The sequence below is a fragment of the Prunus avium genome, chromosome 2, assembly GCF_965620075.1.
Source record: "Prunus avium chromosome 2, drPruAviu1.hap1.1, whole genome shotgun sequence".
Classification (NCBI taxonomy): domain Eukaryota; kingdom Viridiplantae; phylum Streptophyta; class Magnoliopsida; order Rosales; family Rosaceae; genus Prunus; species Prunus avium.
In genome coordinates, this window is record NC_142285.1 from 21,420,918 (window position 1) to 21,438,497 (window position 17,580).

General features: G+C 45.3%; 2 protein-coding genes across 2 annotated transcripts; both read left to right on the plus strand.

Annotated features, from left to right (window-relative positions):
- The first annotated feature begins 1,771 nt into the window (after positions 1 to 1,771).
- Positions 1,772 to 3,196, plus strand: LOC148296598 (uncharacterized). Its single transcript, XM_088248827.1, has 3 exons — positions 1,772 to 1,910; positions 1,994 to 2,475; positions 2,546 to 3,196. Coding segments are annotated over exons 1-3 (1,134 nt in total). The 5' UTR covers positions 1,772 to 1,909.
- A 12,883-nt stretch (positions 3,197 to 16,079) lies between these two features.
- Positions 16,080 to 17,111, plus strand: OFP13 (ovate family protein 13). Its single transcript, XM_021944788.2, has one exon. It carries the CDS (start codon positions 16,260 to 16,262, stop codon positions 17,001 to 17,003), a length of 744 nt encoding a protein of 247 aa, XP_021800480.1. The 5' UTR covers positions 16,080 to 16,259; the 3' UTR covers positions 17,004 to 17,111.
- The last annotated feature ends 469 nt before the right edge of the window (positions 17,112 to 17,580 follow it).

The window sequence follows — 17,580 nt, forward strand, 5'->3', positions numbered from 1 at the left end:
AGGGGCGAGTGAAAACTCATGAATATGCGGCTGCCGTTCGGCACGAGAGGTGAGTGAGAACTCATCAATGTGCGTCTGCCGTTCGGCACGAGAGGTGAGTGAGAACTCATCAATGTGCGCCTGCCGTTCGGCACGAGAGGTGAGTGAGAACTCATCAATGTGCGCCTGCCGTTCGGCACGAGAGGTGAGTGAGAACTCATCAATGTGCGCCTGCCGTTAGTTAGTGGAGTTGTGCTCGAAGGTGGCTAGATCTGCCACGTTCGGGAAGTTGAAGCGTCTCCGAGGATTGGAAGCGTTGCAACTGACGTTTGGTCTCTCCCATGCATGCGTGACACGTGTCGGCATGGCTGTGAAGAGCCGCGTCGTTTCGTATCCCGATGCGTCGCTTCGCTTCCCGATGCTAAATCGGCCTTATAAATGTGAGGAGAAGACGAGAGTACAAATACTTGGAAATTTTGAGAGCAAAGAGAGCTTGTGAGAGGCGATTTCCGGCAACCGTGCTGAGGCTGAGCAGGCGATTTCCGGCAAGTTTGAACAAGGCGGAGGCGATTTCCGACGAACTTGAGCCACCGTGCAAACAAGGTATGTTGCCGTGTTTTCGTATTCCCATGGATCAAAGTGTTGAATTGCAAGAATTTATGTTTGAACAATGTATGAACAAGCATGAACACGCATGAACACGTATGAACGTAGTGTTTTTAGGAGGTAGAATAGGATTTGGATTCTAGCACAGCCCTTAGTGTACGTTCGTGTGTTGTTTGTAGATGTCAGATACCGAATCCGAGCGTAGGCGTAGTCCGAGGGCATTCGAGGATGAGTCGTCCTCGGGGAGTTCTGCCGAAGAGAGTGGGAGTTCTGAATCTGTGAGCTCTTCGAGCTGTGAGATAGTGGAGGGGGCAGGAGGGCGTGCCGAGGCTGGGGGTACTTCAACGAGGGTGCCTGGGGGTGATGAGCCTTCGACCTCGGGTCGTGAGGCCGATGGGGGTGGTGTCTCTGTTGCCGTTCCCGGGGAAGGGGTGCTGAGGGTCGTCAGGGGTAGGCAACGGATCCCGATGGCGAAGCCCACGGAACCTGTGTTCGGAGTAGATGACTTAGAGCCGAACACACTGACCGAATCCGAGTTGGCGAAGATTCGGTCGGAGTACAACATTCCGGAATCGGTAGGGATGCGAATTCCGGAGCCCTTAGAGTCGCTAAGTGACAATGACAAGGGGGTGGTCTTCTTCACAGATGTGTTTAAGCATGGCCTTCGGCTGCCGTTAAAGCATTCGGTGCAGAAGATCCTGGCGGCGATCGGTTATGCGCCAGGGCAGTATAACCCAAATTTTTGGATTACGCTGCTCGGGACGATCACGGCGTTCAGCTTGGCCGGTGAGGGGGAGCCAAGCTACGAACAGTTCGCCCAGCTGTACAGTGTGACGAGGGCGAAGAGTGCCGATCATGGAGGGTGGGTTCAGTCCAACTGTCTCTCGGCAGGGCAGCGTGGGCACTTTGTGGTGGGGGTGCCGAGCTCTCAAAAGACGTGGCGCAAGCGTCGAGTGATTGTCTCCGGTGATTGGGAATCGGCACCCGGAGTTATCGTTGAGAGGAGGATTCCTACGTCCTTCCAGACAGTCGGTAGGGTAGAACCTGCCGTTCGGCAGGGTTAATAGTGTTGTGTTTTTTTTTTTTTTTTTTTTTTTTTTTTTGGGTACTGACCGTTGGTATTTTGGTTTCAGTGTCCTTGAAACGGCCGGCCGCACCGATCAGAGAGATTGAAGCAATCGAGAGGGTGAGAGCGAAGATTGCCGAAGAAGATCGGTTTTGTAAGGAGCTGCTCTACTTCCGGAATCTGTTCAAGGCAGGCCTGATCGGTAGGGCCGAACACGATCGGAGGGTGAAGGAGGAAGAGGAAGAAGAAAAAAGGCAAAGTAAGAGATGCCGTTCGGCAGGGTCGGTGTTTTTTTCTATGCTGCCGTTTCCTTTTTGACATCGTGCTTTTCCTGTTTTGCAGTGGCAGGAGGGAGGCCTATGAGCGAGGCGACGAGGAGGCGTCTGGAGGGGCAAGGGGCGCCAAAGACGAAGAAGGTTCAGTCCCCCGGGCCGAAGAAGAGAAAGACGGCAGGGCCAGCGGGAGGGACGTCGGCTGATGAGCAGACGGTGGCTGACCGCCGGAGGGAGAAGAGGGCGGCGGAGGCAGAGGTCGTTCGGGAGGCTCACCTCCAAATGACGGGCAAACGGCAGATCGAGGGTCCCATCGATGTGACGCCGTTGCCGAAACGGCCAAGGGGCCCGAACGAGGGGACATCGGTGTTGATCCCTGATGATGAGGTGGAGGGAGAGGAGGGACCGGTTAACATCGCGTGTCCTCGGAAGGCTGTGCCGTTCATCAACTGTATGATCGACGGTGCTCAGATGGAGCTGGCTGAGCTGGAGCAACTGTCAACGAAGACGTTGCGTGAACAAACCGGTCGGGCCTTCCGTCTCCAAGCAGCGGTAAGTGTAGGATTTGTAGCTTAAGGATACTTTGATTCGGCATGTATGAATGTGTCCGTTGGTGTGGCAGGCTAATATGGACATGTGGCTCTGCGCGAAGCGAGCTGTGAATGCTGCCGAACGGTACCAAAAGAGATTTGAAGAGGGCCGTTCGAAGATCGCTGATGCCGGAAAGATGCTGCAGGAGGCGGACCAGCGTGCCGAGGAGAATGCGGCGAAAATTGCTGAGCTGGCGTCGAAGCTGGCGGCGGCCGAGCTGGACGTGATGGCTGCCCATGAGGCGAAGGCAGCGGTAGAGGTGGCGATGGATGCGGCCGAGCGGTCGCATGCCAGGGAGCTAGTAGAGGAGAAGGCGAAGGCCGTTGCGGACTACCGATCGTCGGAGGAGTTTACACGTTTGGTGGATAGAGAGGTCATGGAGCAATGTGACGACTTTCTCTATCGAGTCAAACGGTATAATGCTGACAAGAAGCTGAACCTGAACTTCCTCCGGGATCCACCACCGCTGCCGGAAGGGGTGACCGAAGAGATGGTGGAGGCCTACAAGGGCGAGGATGCCGAGGCCGAGGAAACCGACGACACCGATTCAAGCAGTGGGGAGGAAGGTCATCCCGGGCCGAGGGCTGCCGTTACGTCTACTGCCGAGCCGTCGACTGATCCTGTGCCTGCGTCAGCTGATGTCGATGTTGTAGCGACCGAAGCCGATCCACCCACCTCGTAGACTTTTGTTTTTAACATTTTTGAGCGTGCCGAACGGCGTATTGTAAAGACAGATGGCCCTTCTGTGGCCCCTTATTTATCAATGTTCAGTTTGTTTCGGGTTAATGTGCCATGTCCCTTAATTCTGTATGTGCGCATGTCGTATGTAGAGTATGTTTGACATAATATTGCTGAATGGTAGTGCCGTATGTATAGAATAGGGAGTTCCAAATTAAACCGATTACAAAAGTTGATGACCGAAGGGGCGTTCACTTGTAGTAATATTTGAGATGTTCTATATTCCAAGGGTGGCCGAGGGTTTGACCATCGGTACCACGCAAACGGTAAGTGCCTGGGCGGCAGATGGTGACAACTTCGTAAGGACCTTCCCAAGATGGACCAAGGGTGCCGTCGTTGGAGTCCTTGGTGGCGAGGGAGATTTTGCGTAGTACCCAGTCCCCTACTTTAAACGATCGGCGTCTGACGCGCGAGTCGTAGTAGCGGGAAGTCCGTTGTTTGTAGGCGGCATTCCGAAGCTGAGCCTGGGAACGGTGTTCCTCAATGAGGTCCAGGTTGAGAGTGAGCTGGGCTTCGTTTTGCTCTGGCTCGTAAGATGCCGTTCGGCACGATGGTGCGTTGATCTCGACTGGAACAACGGCTTCGGAACCGAAGGCAAGGGAAAATGGCGTCTCGCCAGTCGACCGTCGATAGGAGGTATTAATGGCCCATAGCGCTTCCGGAAGGAGATCGGGCCAAGCTCCTTTAGCTGTCCCAAGCTTTTTCTTCAGCGTCTTCTTGATGATCTTGTTGATTGCTTCGACTTGGCCGTTCGACTGCGGATGTGCTGGGGAGGCGAAGAACAGGTTGATGCCAAATCGGTGGCATAGGTGCCGGAACTGAGAGGAGTCGAATTGTTTTCCGTTGTCGGTGATTATTGCGTTCGGGAGGCCGAATCGACAAATGATATTCTTCCATACGAAATGTTCAACCCTGGCTGCAGTGATTGTTGCCAAAGCTTCGGCTTCGGTCCACTTGGTAAAGTAGTCGACGGCGACGATGGCGAATTTGACCTGTCCCTTGCCCTGGGGCATAGGGCCGATGAGGTCTAAACCCCATTGGGCAAAGGGCCATGGGCTAACAATCGGAGAGAGTGGTTCGGCAGGCAGCTTTGGAACGGAGCCGAAACGCTGGCATTGATCGCACTTCTGGACCAGGGTGGTGGCATCGGCATGGAGAGTCGGCCAGTAGTACCCTTGCCGAATGGTCTTGAAAGCCAATGATCTAGCCCCAGAATGGTCCCCACAGGCCCCCTCGTGAATCTCTCGTAGGACGTAGTTTCCCTGCTGCGGGGTCATGCACCGAAGCAATGGTAAGGAGTGACCACGCCGATAGAGAATCTGATTCAGAAGGAGGTATCGTGCCGATCGGCGGCGGATAGTCGTTGCTTCAGGTTTGGGGCCAGGCAACGTGCCGTTGGCGAGGTAGGCGTGGATAGGATCCATCCAACTTGGATCCTGCCGAACGGCATGTACTTCGAGGTCGGTGGTACTGCGCCGAGTGAGGACCTCGATCGGCACACGGCGCCCTATGTTGTCGTCGATCGCTGATGCAAGGCGTGATAGAGCATCGGCGTGGCTGTTCTCGGATCTGGGGATCTGTTGAACTTGGTACGCAGTGAAGTGGTGCAGCAATCGGCGAGCGTGTGTCAAGTAGGCAACCATCGAAGTGTCCTTGGCTTCAAATTCAGTCAGTATCTGGTTCACGACAAGTTGTGAGTCGCTACAGATCCTGAGTTGCTGAGCGCCCATTTCTTTAGCGAGCCGAAGGCCGGCCAACAGAGCTTCATATTCGGCTTCGTTGTTGGAAGTCCGGAATTGGAATCGGATGGCATATTCGATGGTTGTCTGGTCAGGGGCCTTGAGTACCAAGCCGGCTCCGCTGCCCTGTCGGTTGGACGAACCGTCCACGTAGAGAGTCCAAAGTGGAATTGACGGATTAAAGATTCCTTCGGTCGGGTGGGCGACTGGTACCGTCGAAGATGAATCGGATGCGGCGTCCTTCGAAACTGGCCCCTCGGACGCGGTTAACTCAGAGATGAAATCGGCTACAGCCTGTCCCTTCTCGGCAGGACGAGGGTGGTAGCGGATGTCGAATTCGCCGAGCTCGATGGCCCATTTGACTAGCCGACCGGATGTCTCCGGTCTCTGGAGTATCTGGCGCAGAGGCTGATTGGTGAGGACGGTAACACTGTGAGCCTGAAAGTATGGCCGAAGCTTGCGTGCTGAAAGGACGAGAGCGTAGGCGAGTTTTTCGAGCTCGGGGTACCGAATCTCAGCGTCTTGCAAAGCATGGCTAATGTAGAAAATGGGGAGTTCGATGCCGTTCGGCTTGCGAATGAGCACAGAGCTAAGTGCCGTTGCCGAAACCGAGAGGTAGAGGATGAGTTCTTCGCCGGGGAGAGGAGTGGATAATAGGGGTGCTCTGCTCATGTAGGCCTTAAGATCTTGGAAGGCGCGATCGCATTCGGCAGTCCAGACAATCTGCCGTTTGCTTCCTTTGAGGGCTTTGAAGAATGGAGCGCACCGATCGGTAGCCTTGGAGATGAACCGGGCTAGAGCGGCGACACGCCCAGTCAGACTCTGAATGTCCTTTTGTGTCTTCGGGACCTGCATGTCGAGTAATGCCTTGATTTTTTCAGGGTTGGCCTCGATTCCTCGTTGGCTGATCATGAAGCCGAGAAATTTGCCCGAGGAAACGCCGAAGGCACACTTGCTCGGGTTGAGGCGCATGTTGTACTTTTTTAAGACGCCGAACATGAGCGAAAGGTTGTGGAGATGAGAATCGGCCGTTCTGCTCTTGACCAGCATGTCGTCCACATAGACTTCCATCGAGGTGCCAATGAGGTCGGAAAAAATTTTGTTGACCAATCGCTGGTATGTCGCCCCAGCGTTCTTCAGGCCGAACGGCATGACGTTGTAGCAGTAAAGTCCCTTGTCGGTGATGAATGCCGTGTGTTCGCGATCGGTAGGGCTCATGAATATTTGGTTGTAGCCTGAGTATGCATCCATGAAGCTGAGAAGTTCATGGCCTGCCGTGGCATCCACCATCTGATCGATCCGTGGCAGAGGAAAGCTGTCCTTTGGGCAAGCCCTGTTTAAATCGGTATAGTCTTGACACATTCTCCAGGCGCCGTTTGATTTTTTGACTAAAACCGAATTTGCCAGCCAAATTGGGTAGGTTACTTCCTGGATGAAGCCGATGGTCTTCAGTTTGTCTACTTCGAGCCTCATTGCCTCATACCGTTCGGCATCGTAGGCCCGCCGTTTCTGCCTGATGGGTTTGAAAGTGGAGCAGATGCTGAGCTTGTGGCTGATGACACTCGGGGCGATGCCGGGCATATCGTCGTATGACCAGGCGAAGACTTCTGCATTGGTTTGCAGGAAGGTGATAAAATCGGCCCTGAGTGCCGGACTCAAGGTTGTACCGATTCGAACTTGTCTGTCCGGTTGTGCTTCGGAGAGGGTGACTGGTTCTAAATCTTCGGCGGGTTGCGCTTGCGGGGTTACAGTCTCATCTCGGGGGTCATCTGGTTTGTCCGTCCCCCTGCCGTTCGGTACGCCCAAGCTGGTGGCGACCGAGTATGTTTCGCGAAGCGCAGCCCTTGCCGATTCCTTGGTTGCCGAAACGTAACACGTCCGTGCACTCAATTGGTCCCCTCGCACTTGGCCGACGCCAGCGTGTGTGGGGAACTTGAGGAGGAGCATGTGTGGTGACAGCATGGCCTTCATTTTTGTGAGCGCCGTCCTGCCGATGATAGCGTTGTATGCCGTTGGGCAGTCGACCACTAGAAAATGGGTGTAGAGGACCGTTCGTCTGGGGATGGTACCGACAGCGAACGGGAGCTGGACACTGCCGATTGGTTCAACCACGTCGCCAGAGAAGCTCAGGAGAGGGGTGATATCCTTGTTCAGATGCCGAGGGTCCACGCCGAGGGCGTTGAAAGCGTCGGCGAATAGCACGTTGACCGAACTGCCGGTGTCGATGAGGATTCGGCCTACGTCGAAATCCGATATATCAGCCCGTATGATCATAGGATCAGAGTGGGGGAAGATGATGCCTCGCTCTTCTTCTTCAGAAAAGGTGATAGGTTCCCAACCGTTGCGTTGAATTTTGTCATTGCGTCCTCCCGCCACGCTGAGGATTTGTGGATGCCGTACGGCACGAACGTAGTTTTTAACGGATCGGTTGCTGGCTTCGGCAATAGGCGCCCCTCCACTGATCATATTGATCTGCCGATTCAATGAGTTATCCGTTGCTGGCTTGGTGTTTAAATACTGATCCAGCTTTCCGTCATTGATGAGGCGTTCAACGATTTTGCGCAGCGCGATGCATGATTCCGTATCATGGCCGTTGTATTGGTGGTACCGGCAGAAGACACCGGTGTCTTTTTCGCTCTGGCGAGGGAGTTTCCGATTGTTCGGCTTCGGTATCATATCCCCTTCGGTCAGGAGAACTTGCTCATAAGTGGTGTTGAGCAAAGTGAAGATTTCGTCTGGCCGATTCCCCTTGTGGTTGCCCTTCTTGTTGTTGTCCTGCCGTTCCCGGAAGTTGTCCTTCCGCTTGTTTCGCTGAGTGGAAAAAGCAGGGACAGGGGGTGCCGTTCGGTAGGGGGCCTGGTTTGCCGATCGGTCGACCGGGAATCGGTCGTAGTTCTGCGTTGGAGGCTGATCGGTCAACGCCGTTTTGTTTATTGGGGTCGAAGCCGATCCCTTGGAGTTGAAATGCTCAGCCTTGGCGTGGATAGCCGCCTGTTTCATTAATTCGGAGTAGGTGGTCCAGTTGCTGCTGTGGACCAAATAACGAAACTGAGACGACCGAAGGCCGCTTTTGAAGGCACCGAAGGCCGCCCTGTCGTCAGTTTCCGGACATCTGGAGTACTCATGGCTGAACCTAGCCGCATATTCCCTCAACGGCTCATCGTCTTGCTGCCGAACGGTATATAGATCATCGGCGGAATATAGGCGATCGGTCTGAATCATAAAATGGTTGAGGAAGGTTTGCTTCAACTGATTGAAATTGTCGACCGTGTCTGGCTCCATCCGATAGAACCAATTCAGAGCGGCTCCGGTCAGGGTGGAGGGGAATAGCAAACATTGGCCTTCGTCCGTCAGTCCTTTGCAACCCAGAGCTGATTGGAAGGTATGAATGTGGGTAACGGGATCTTCGACCCCCGAATAAAACGATATGCGGAGTGCTTGGACCTCCTTCTCGTGTCTGAATGTCCGGATTCGATTGGTGAACGGCCCTGGCTGTACCGTTCCCCATGTTGGTGTCCGAGCCTGGTCTTGTTCCTTCTCGATGCGAGTCATCTTCTGTAGGAGGAGACGAATAGTCGGATCGGTAGATGGAAGATCGTCACCAAAGGGTTCGATCGCTCGGTTCCCTGTGCGTTGGTCAGTATTGTGACCTCGCCTTCCTTGGTCTGCCGTTCGGCTGGGGCTTCTCTCGTAATTTCCTTTTCGCCGATCGTTGTCTTGGTTTGATCGGTGGCTGTGGCGTCGTGCAGAGGGCCCTGCCGATGAGATTGTGGTTCCTGGGGATGTTGGAACATAATCTGATTCGTCCGTCTCTTCCAGGCCGATCGCGCCGTACCTCTGGCGTAAGAGGGATTTTGGTCCAAGTACCTCCAGGCGTGGATCGTCTAGCTTCGCCCGGACCTGGATGGGTGATGACTGCCGTTCCCTGCGCCGATCGTTGATCCTCTCGCGGCAATCAGAATAAACGCGATATTCGGGATGGCGTTCCTTCGGAGTGGGCACGAACAGTCTTCGGGAGACAGTTGGTCCGTTCGCGGCCTGCTGCTTCCCTCTATCCTGGAAAGTGGGCTTTCGTACGCTTTTAAACGATTTCTCCTGCCGAAGCTGTGTGGCTGGTTCCCGATCGTTCTGCAACTGGGCGGAGAGTGTTTGTTGTTGATGCAGTTGCCTCTGGGTGTCATCCAGTTTGGAGGCGAGAACATTGTTGTGCTCCTGCATTCTTGCCATATCCTGCTGTAGGGTCTCCATCCGAGCCTCCAGGGTGGTCGGTCGAGCAGGTGTCTGAAGCAAGGGAGTTGGATTCGGCTCGCCAACGAGGCCGAAGATGGGGCCATCGGTAGGGAGGGCCGAAGATGGATTCATTTTTTGGTCTCAGAGTTCTTTGTTTTGAGATATGGGTTGATCGATAAGCGATTCCCACAGACGGCGCCAATCTGTTGGCGCTAAATCTTGAATAGATAGAGATGAGTGCAACTTACAAGTGGGATGGACGATCAAGAGATCGATTGGGTGTTGGATGCCGATTCTTCCTGTCCTTGGATGCTGATCCTGAATAGAAGATAAGCGAAGCTCGTGAGGTCTATGGAACCGGTGTGGAACCAGCCTAAGACCCTCCGATGCTCAAGTAAGATTGTTTTTAAGAGCTCTTGCTGTTGACCATATAGAAGTATAAAAGTCAAGCTGAAAAGTCTTACCACTGTATTGTAGTGGGAGGGGCATACTTATAGAGGGCATTTAGTATGCTCTTAGCGCTCATTTTCGATGTGGGACTCGTGGGAGGGCCCTATGAGGTTGACACGAGTCCTTAGATATTTCAGGCGGGTGCTTCGAGGTTGATTCTGCAGAATCGGTAGGGGATACCGATTGTAGGCTGTGTTGGGCCCTGTAATGATCTTTTGCTGCTTTGAGACAATATCATCAGTAGCCTATGCCGATTGTCCGAGGCCTTGGGTGCTTGGGCGAGTTTATGAGATCCACGTGTCGTTGTACGAGTGGAGGGTCAGATATGGTACAAACAATTATAATAATAATATACATGGGTATAATACATACATATATATATGTATTTTATAATATATATATACATGTATATATGTATATTACAATATGTATTTTATAATATATATATATATACATGTATATACATGTATATATGTATATTACAATATATATAATACATATATAATGTATATGTGTATATATGTGTGTATATGTATACTATAATACATACATGGGTATAATATATATACACATATATGTATATATACGTATATATATATGTATTATAATATATAATATATAATATATATTACATATATACACATATGCTATTATTATAATATTAATATGTATATGTGTATATGGGTATATTATAATAATAATATACATGTATATATGTATATGTTTATTATATATATTATATATGTATATATGTGTATGTATATATATACATATATACATATATGATATATTTATGTGTATATACATGTATATATGTACATTATAGTATATGTGTCAGTAAGTTTAATAATAATAATATATGTTATTAATTTTACAATATAATATATGCATTTTATATATTGGTGAGCGTTGGGACTAGCTAATCCTCCCTTTCCACATGGGATTAGTAGTCCCCTCCTAAGGAGGTGTTTTTGGTGGGTCCAGTATTAGCAATCCCATCTAAGACTAGGATTAGATCAAACAAATATGGTACTAAATTTAGTCCAAACTAGTTCAAGCCAATCATGTGTACCAAACGAGTCCTAAAAGTAATTATGCTATGTTCTTTTCTTTTTCCCTTTTTTAGCTTATCAAGTGTTCAATATATATATATGAAGTTTTTCCCTTTTTATTGTGATGTGATTTTGTTTGCATACTCATCATGTGTAAAGACTATATCTGCCATCATTTTTAATAATTAACATTAGCATTGTCTTCAACGAGAAATTATTGGGTAATAGATACCGTAGCACCAGCTAGCTGTGCCTGTGCTGAGTGGTGTTACTATTCCAATAAAACGATTTGCCAACTGAAACACATCAGCTTCTGCCATTAACGTCGAGTTACAAAGCCAAACACGATGTTAAACACCACTTGCGGTTTCAAATAAAAAAGGATGAGATATGTAGGCTGACTTATAGTTTTATTGAGGGATCTCTCAAATAAGCTTATTTGAGGGACACCTTTGTAGGGCCCACTCCATATTGTATTTCACTAATCCAAACCTTCTATTTTGTAGATATTCATTCAAAGATCATCTCTACAAAAAATCACTTGAATCCGATAACATTTGACCACTCAATTGAATTATTGAAATTTTAATACTTTCTTGAAGCATCGTGTTTATTGATTTTGTAGGACACAATTAGATGTCGAAACGGTTTCCGATTTGTCTAATTTTTTGCAAGAATGATCTATGAATGTAGACTTCAAAAATAGATGGTTTGGATCGTTGAAAAAAAAAAATCGTAGGGGACCCTAAAAGATGTCCCTCAATAGAAGGGAACTACATATATATATATATATATATATATATATATATATATATATATATATATATAGATTTAGAGCTTTTATTGAGAGATTTCTCAAATAAGTTTATTTGAGGGACATCCTTTTAGGGCCCACTCCGCATTGTATTTCACTAATCCAAACCCTCTATTTTGTAGATATTTATTTAAAATCATCTCTACAACAAATCACTTGAATTCAATATGATTTGACCACTCAATTAAATTATTAAAATTCAAGTACTTTCTTGAAGCACCGTATTCATTGATTTTGTTGGTCTCAATTAGATGCCTTAATGATTTTCAATTTGCATGATTTTTTTCAAGGATAATCTTTGAATGAAGATGTGAAAAATAGATGGTTTGGATTGTTGAATTTTTTTTCATAAGGGACCCTAAATGGTGTCCCTCAAATTGAGGGACGCCCTTTAGGGTACTCTACGAAATTTTTTATACAGATGATCTATGAATAAATATCTACAAAATAGACGGTTTGGATTAATGAAATACAATCCGGATTAGGCCCTACAAAGATGTCCCTCAAATAAACTTATATATATATATAGACATTGGCAGGGGCGGACACACGTTGGGACAAGAGGGGTTGGACAACCCTTTGGAAGGTTGGAAAGTTGGCAAGGGACTCCATGAACGCTCCCTTGGACAGCTGCTAGATGACCCCTTGTATGCACACCAAGTGCTCGACGAAAGTCCTAGGCCATTGCTTCCTCTGCTGCGCAGCTGTGCTGCACGTCTCATTTTTTTTAAAACGTGCCTTGCCAAACGACATCGTTTGGTCCAAGGCTCAGTCAATTTTTTTTTAATTGACCTGGCCTCAAAACGACGTCGTTTTGGGCCAAGTTTTAAAAAAACAAAAAAACAAAAAAACAAAAAAATAAAAAAACACAGCATCACTTACCCACCCGACTCTGCACATCACCTCCAAACCCTTCAGTCCCAATTTCATAGCTCTTCCCACCCTCCCAACCTCCGACAACCTCCATCAACTCTTCGCCGGTGGCCCAATGCCGATCACCACCACCTTGTGCCGCCGTCCGCCGCCCTTTTTTTCAACTACAAGTAAGCAGGGCAAAATTTATATTAATAAATTTATAGTGATAATATATATTGTTGACATTGGTATTTTTTTTTTTAATGTAATGAAATTTATGGATATGAATCATATTGATGGATAATGTAGATTGATTGAGTTTATGCTTGATTGATAATATGAATTGATTGAGTATATTGAATATTGAATGATATTTGATATGATAATTTGGTATATATTGAATATTGATTGATATGGGTTTAGGGGGTAATATTGATGGATAATGGATTGATTGAGTTTATGCTTGATTGAGTATATTGAATATTGATTGATATTTGATATGATAATTTGGTATATATTGAATATTGATTGATATGTGTTTTTGGGGGTAATATTGATGGATAATAGATTGATTGAGTTTATGCTTGATTGCGTATATTGAATATTGATTGATATTTGATATGATAATTTGGTATATTGAATATTGATTGATATGGGTTTAGGTGGTATATTGAATATTGAGAGTGGGTTATTGACATTTTCATATTCATATGATAATTTGGATAAAAATTAATGATTGATTGAATTAATTGATTTGTAGATTTATGGAATGATTCTATAAAAGAAAATTATCTACGGATAGTCCTTCTCCGTCTAATCCGGGTAGTTCAAATGCAAGACCAATTGAAGTAGATGAGATATTAGGTAATCTTCAGGCAGACTCGTCGTGGACAATTGTAACTTGTATTATTGGTTTTGTTATGAATTATGAATGGAAGTACTATTTTTCTATCTTTTTAGCATTATTTTCTTTGTAGAAAAATTTCGGAACTTTTACACTAAGCCCCCTTGGCCGCATAACAACCTTCATGTGACTTGCAGTTCCCCCCAAAAATAGCTGCTGATCTTCAAGATTTCTCATTATAAGCAAAGGGTCGTAGACTCGTAGTGTTTGGTCTTTCTATAATGCCAAATTAGAGAACCCCATCCATCACAACTGGGTTGTTGCTGTAGCATTTCCATAGCGAAACACATACTTTTGTTCTAGTGTTTAGTTTGTCAATCCTTCACGTCCGTACAAATCTATAAAATAATAAATGAAGATATTGGATTCACTCTCTGGCCGTATCCTTTTGAAAATTGCATTGATTTCAAATTGGAAATTCGGAATCTTCAATTTCTGCCCTGCCCCTGTGTATATAAGCGCTTGATTCCATTGACAAGTTTGTACGTAGAAAAATATTTTTGTGATTTTTTTTTTCTTCAGGAACTTCGATGGTACGAGAGAGACTTTGTTAATCACCAATAGAAATATAGGGGGATATTAGAAGCTGAACCGGATTACAAGCATTAGTTAATAGAGGAGAGAAACTCTCATGTAATGGGGATAACACTTTATGCTATCTCCGGTCAATAACGCAATGACACGTAGGATAACTTTTTCACGTGTCATTATGTTATTGGCCGGAAATAGTAAAACAGTGCTATCCTTGTTATAGGTAAGTTTTTTTTATTAGGTGGCACCTCAAACCTATGCGCCACTTCAATAGTTTGGAGGTACCGTAGGATTCATCGGTCCTTGGAATCAAATCTCCTGGTAGGAGCCACTGGTATTTGCCTATGTAGCATTACTAGCATGATCTATAACTTACAAAATGAATTTCTGAACAGAAAATAATTGCTTATATATGGTTAATTAAGGGGTCAACGATAGAAAGTCAACGATGCATGTGCATTAGTTATCAATTCATTGAGAGCCAATAATGAGTCTGGGGGTTAGGAAACAAAACAGTTCATGTACAACTATTCTCCTCTTCAAAACCCCATAATTTGGAAGACAGTATGTTCTAATTATTCCGACAATGGAATCAATTTTATTTGGATGAGCGTGAGTATATTCATGCACATTTTCAGGCAAACTGAATTTGGATAAGGAGTTTTTAGTGTTTAATAACGACTCAGAATTTTTTCAATATTTTTATAGTTTTGTTATAAATTTTAAATGATGTACCACGTGGATGAGTTGCATCTGGATTTATTTTCTGATTTTTTTTTAAATTTTATATATTTTTGCAGATTCATAATGACAAATTATCGTTTAAATAATTCTAAAATTAAAATTAAAGTTATCAATTAAAATTTATTTATCCCCAAAATGTTTTATTTTTCATTTTTTATGAACTGGTTCAATTGCAAAAATCATATATAAGTTATAACTAAGAAGTGCAACCAGCTTATAACTCAAGTGATTAAGGGTATTTATCGAAGGACCCGAGATCCTAAGTTTGATTTCCCCCATTCTCAAATATCGCTCGTATCAATAGATAAAATTAAGGGTATGGTTGATAATTAAGAAAAAATTTATTGCAGGGTAAGTTTCTAATAGGCACTGTGCTCAGACCCCATGCCGCTCTCAGCCAACGTAACACAACAAATTGTTGTACATAAAACAACAAAACCAGCTCCTCTAGGGCTCCACGCACATGGACAATTTCCAATATGTATTCGAATAACACAGGACATATAAGCATCTCTTACCAACGATATACTTGTAGAGTATGTACAAAGGGAAGGTTCCAAAGGATGTGTTTGACCTGTAACTATTTATAATGTTACATTAATAAAGAATATCTAATTACGCATGTTATAATGTATAGCCAAGGAAGTCTAATCCGGTTACCGACTCGTGCATACCAACTAACTTTCAGTCTAATGGTATTTGTCTTTACTTATTTTAAATAGGTCTCAAGTTCGGCTCACATGGATGGCGAGAACGATATATATATTTTACGCTGTAATTGATGAAGCAAGTAACTCATAAACATCTACCAATCACTAACGTGAGAAAGAGCTTGGAGGGAAAAGAAGAAACAGATTAGAAAAAGAAAGGTAGTGCTTCCTCATAAATGAGAAGTCTATTTCGAAGGTCCCAATCTCCAGACTCCTCTGCTCTGCTCTGCTGCTCTTCATAAAGGCATATATGGGCAAGGACAAGTGTGCGTGATTCAACCGTTGCCTCTTAAATAGGTCATAGGAATTTTGCTTGTTTATGTTTGATATCTTCTTTGACACGTTAATTTTGTAATGGCCAGAGCAGGACCAATGCGTGAATATGTAAACAACCAGCCAAAGCAATTAATTCTCAGAAAAAGCAAAGCATGGGTGAAAAAAATCAACAAGACCACTTTTTTTTCACCTTAAAACTAGCAGTTTCTTTAATCAATTAAACACATGAAATGAAGTTTGAAATTATGAAAGAAATTGATTTTGAAAAAAGTGTTTGTTCTATTTAATTGTTTTAATTAAAGTGTGGTACTGAAGTAACGTCACGTGGTATAACTTGTGCATGTATTATGATATAAGTCGATATTTGTTGATATTATACTGTAAAAGTGGGAAATATAAATCGTATCGTCTATTCATGTTATAATACGGAAACGTTTCAATACCATACAATAGTTTCTTGTATTGGGAACAGAGCATTCAACACTATTCAATTCTATTAAATACGCTCATGAAAAGGCCCTACCAGCACGAGCAAAAACCCATTTCCTTTCCATCTTCCTTTAAATTAATATCACTCCTCCTGTAACCACCTCTATCACATTAAATACCTACCAGCACACAAAAGCAAACAGACATTCACAAACATCCCAAGTCAAAACCCAATTTTATAAGCTCATCAGATCTCTCTTTGGATCCAATACAATGGGCAAGAAAATGATGAAGCTGCCTTCCCTCTTCAAGAACAAGGAAACACCAACAACAACAACAACAACAATGTTGGCAACGCTTCCATGGCAATGGTCTTCTTGCAAGCACCCCAAAACCCTCTCCTTCCGAGCAGGGGACAACATGTTCAAAACCGTAAACTCCGTCTTCTTCGACAACGGAGGAGTCGAAACTCCGGAGTCCTGGTTTACCAACTCATCATCGGAGTCAACAAGTTTCACGACAGAGTCCGAGGACTACTTTGACGGAAAGTCCTTGGAAATGGTGGTCCGGGGAGCAAGATCCGAGAGGCTGTTTTTCGAGCCCGAGGACACCAACTCCATCCTCGAAAAGGCGAAAGCCGGGGAGATCAACCCGTTTAAGGAGAGCGTGGTGCTGGCCATGGAGTCAGAGGATCCTTACAAGGACTTTCGGAGATCAATGGAGGAGATGGTGGAGTCTCATGGGCTAAAAGACTGGGAGTGCCTGGAGGAGCTTTTGGGATGGTATTTGAGGGTGAACAAGAAGAAGAATCATGGGTTTATAGTTGGAGCGTTTTTGGATCTTCTTGTTGCTCTGGCAGCGGCTGATTCTAATAATGCTAATAATTCTAGCTCTTGTACAGTTCATAATTATTCCACTTCTTTCTCGTCTGCTGTTTCTTCTTTTTCTTCTCCATTGTCATGTTCTTTTCAAGGTCAGAATGAGATTGGAGAGGAAGAGGAGATTACAATGTTTTAATTTAATTTAATTTAATTAGTAGGCTATAAACGATTTTGATGATGGAAATGAAATGATGTAAATCTCAATATACTATCTCTCTGGAGTTGCTTTTGTTTTTTTCTTTAATTTTGAGTCAACGGAGTTTTTAGTTCAGTTACGTGAGAGGAGATGTCTCAAAATAATAGGCTGGTAGATACATCAATTTTGGATACAGAAAAATTGAACTGTCCACAACTTTGATGTGCAAGCAATATCTAATCCCCATAAATAATGATACAAAAGGACAAATACCGTCAACTCAAAAAGGTTCATAAGCTAGAATACTTTCCAATTTGGTCTTGCTCTTCCAAACGGGCTTGATGCCGTTAAACTTTAGCATTAATACAATTTAAAAAGGAGGTTAAATAAATAAAATAATGACAGTCATTAGAAAAACAAAATAAAAGTATAAATTGGATGCCTTTATCACGGGAAATGAGGCTTTGGGATGAGAAATCAATTGCTTTCCTATGTTTGGTAAGTTCACGCATGGGAAATAGTTGCCTGGCACATGGGAAAATAGTGAGGAAAATGTAACCCTCCTCTCTATTTGGGT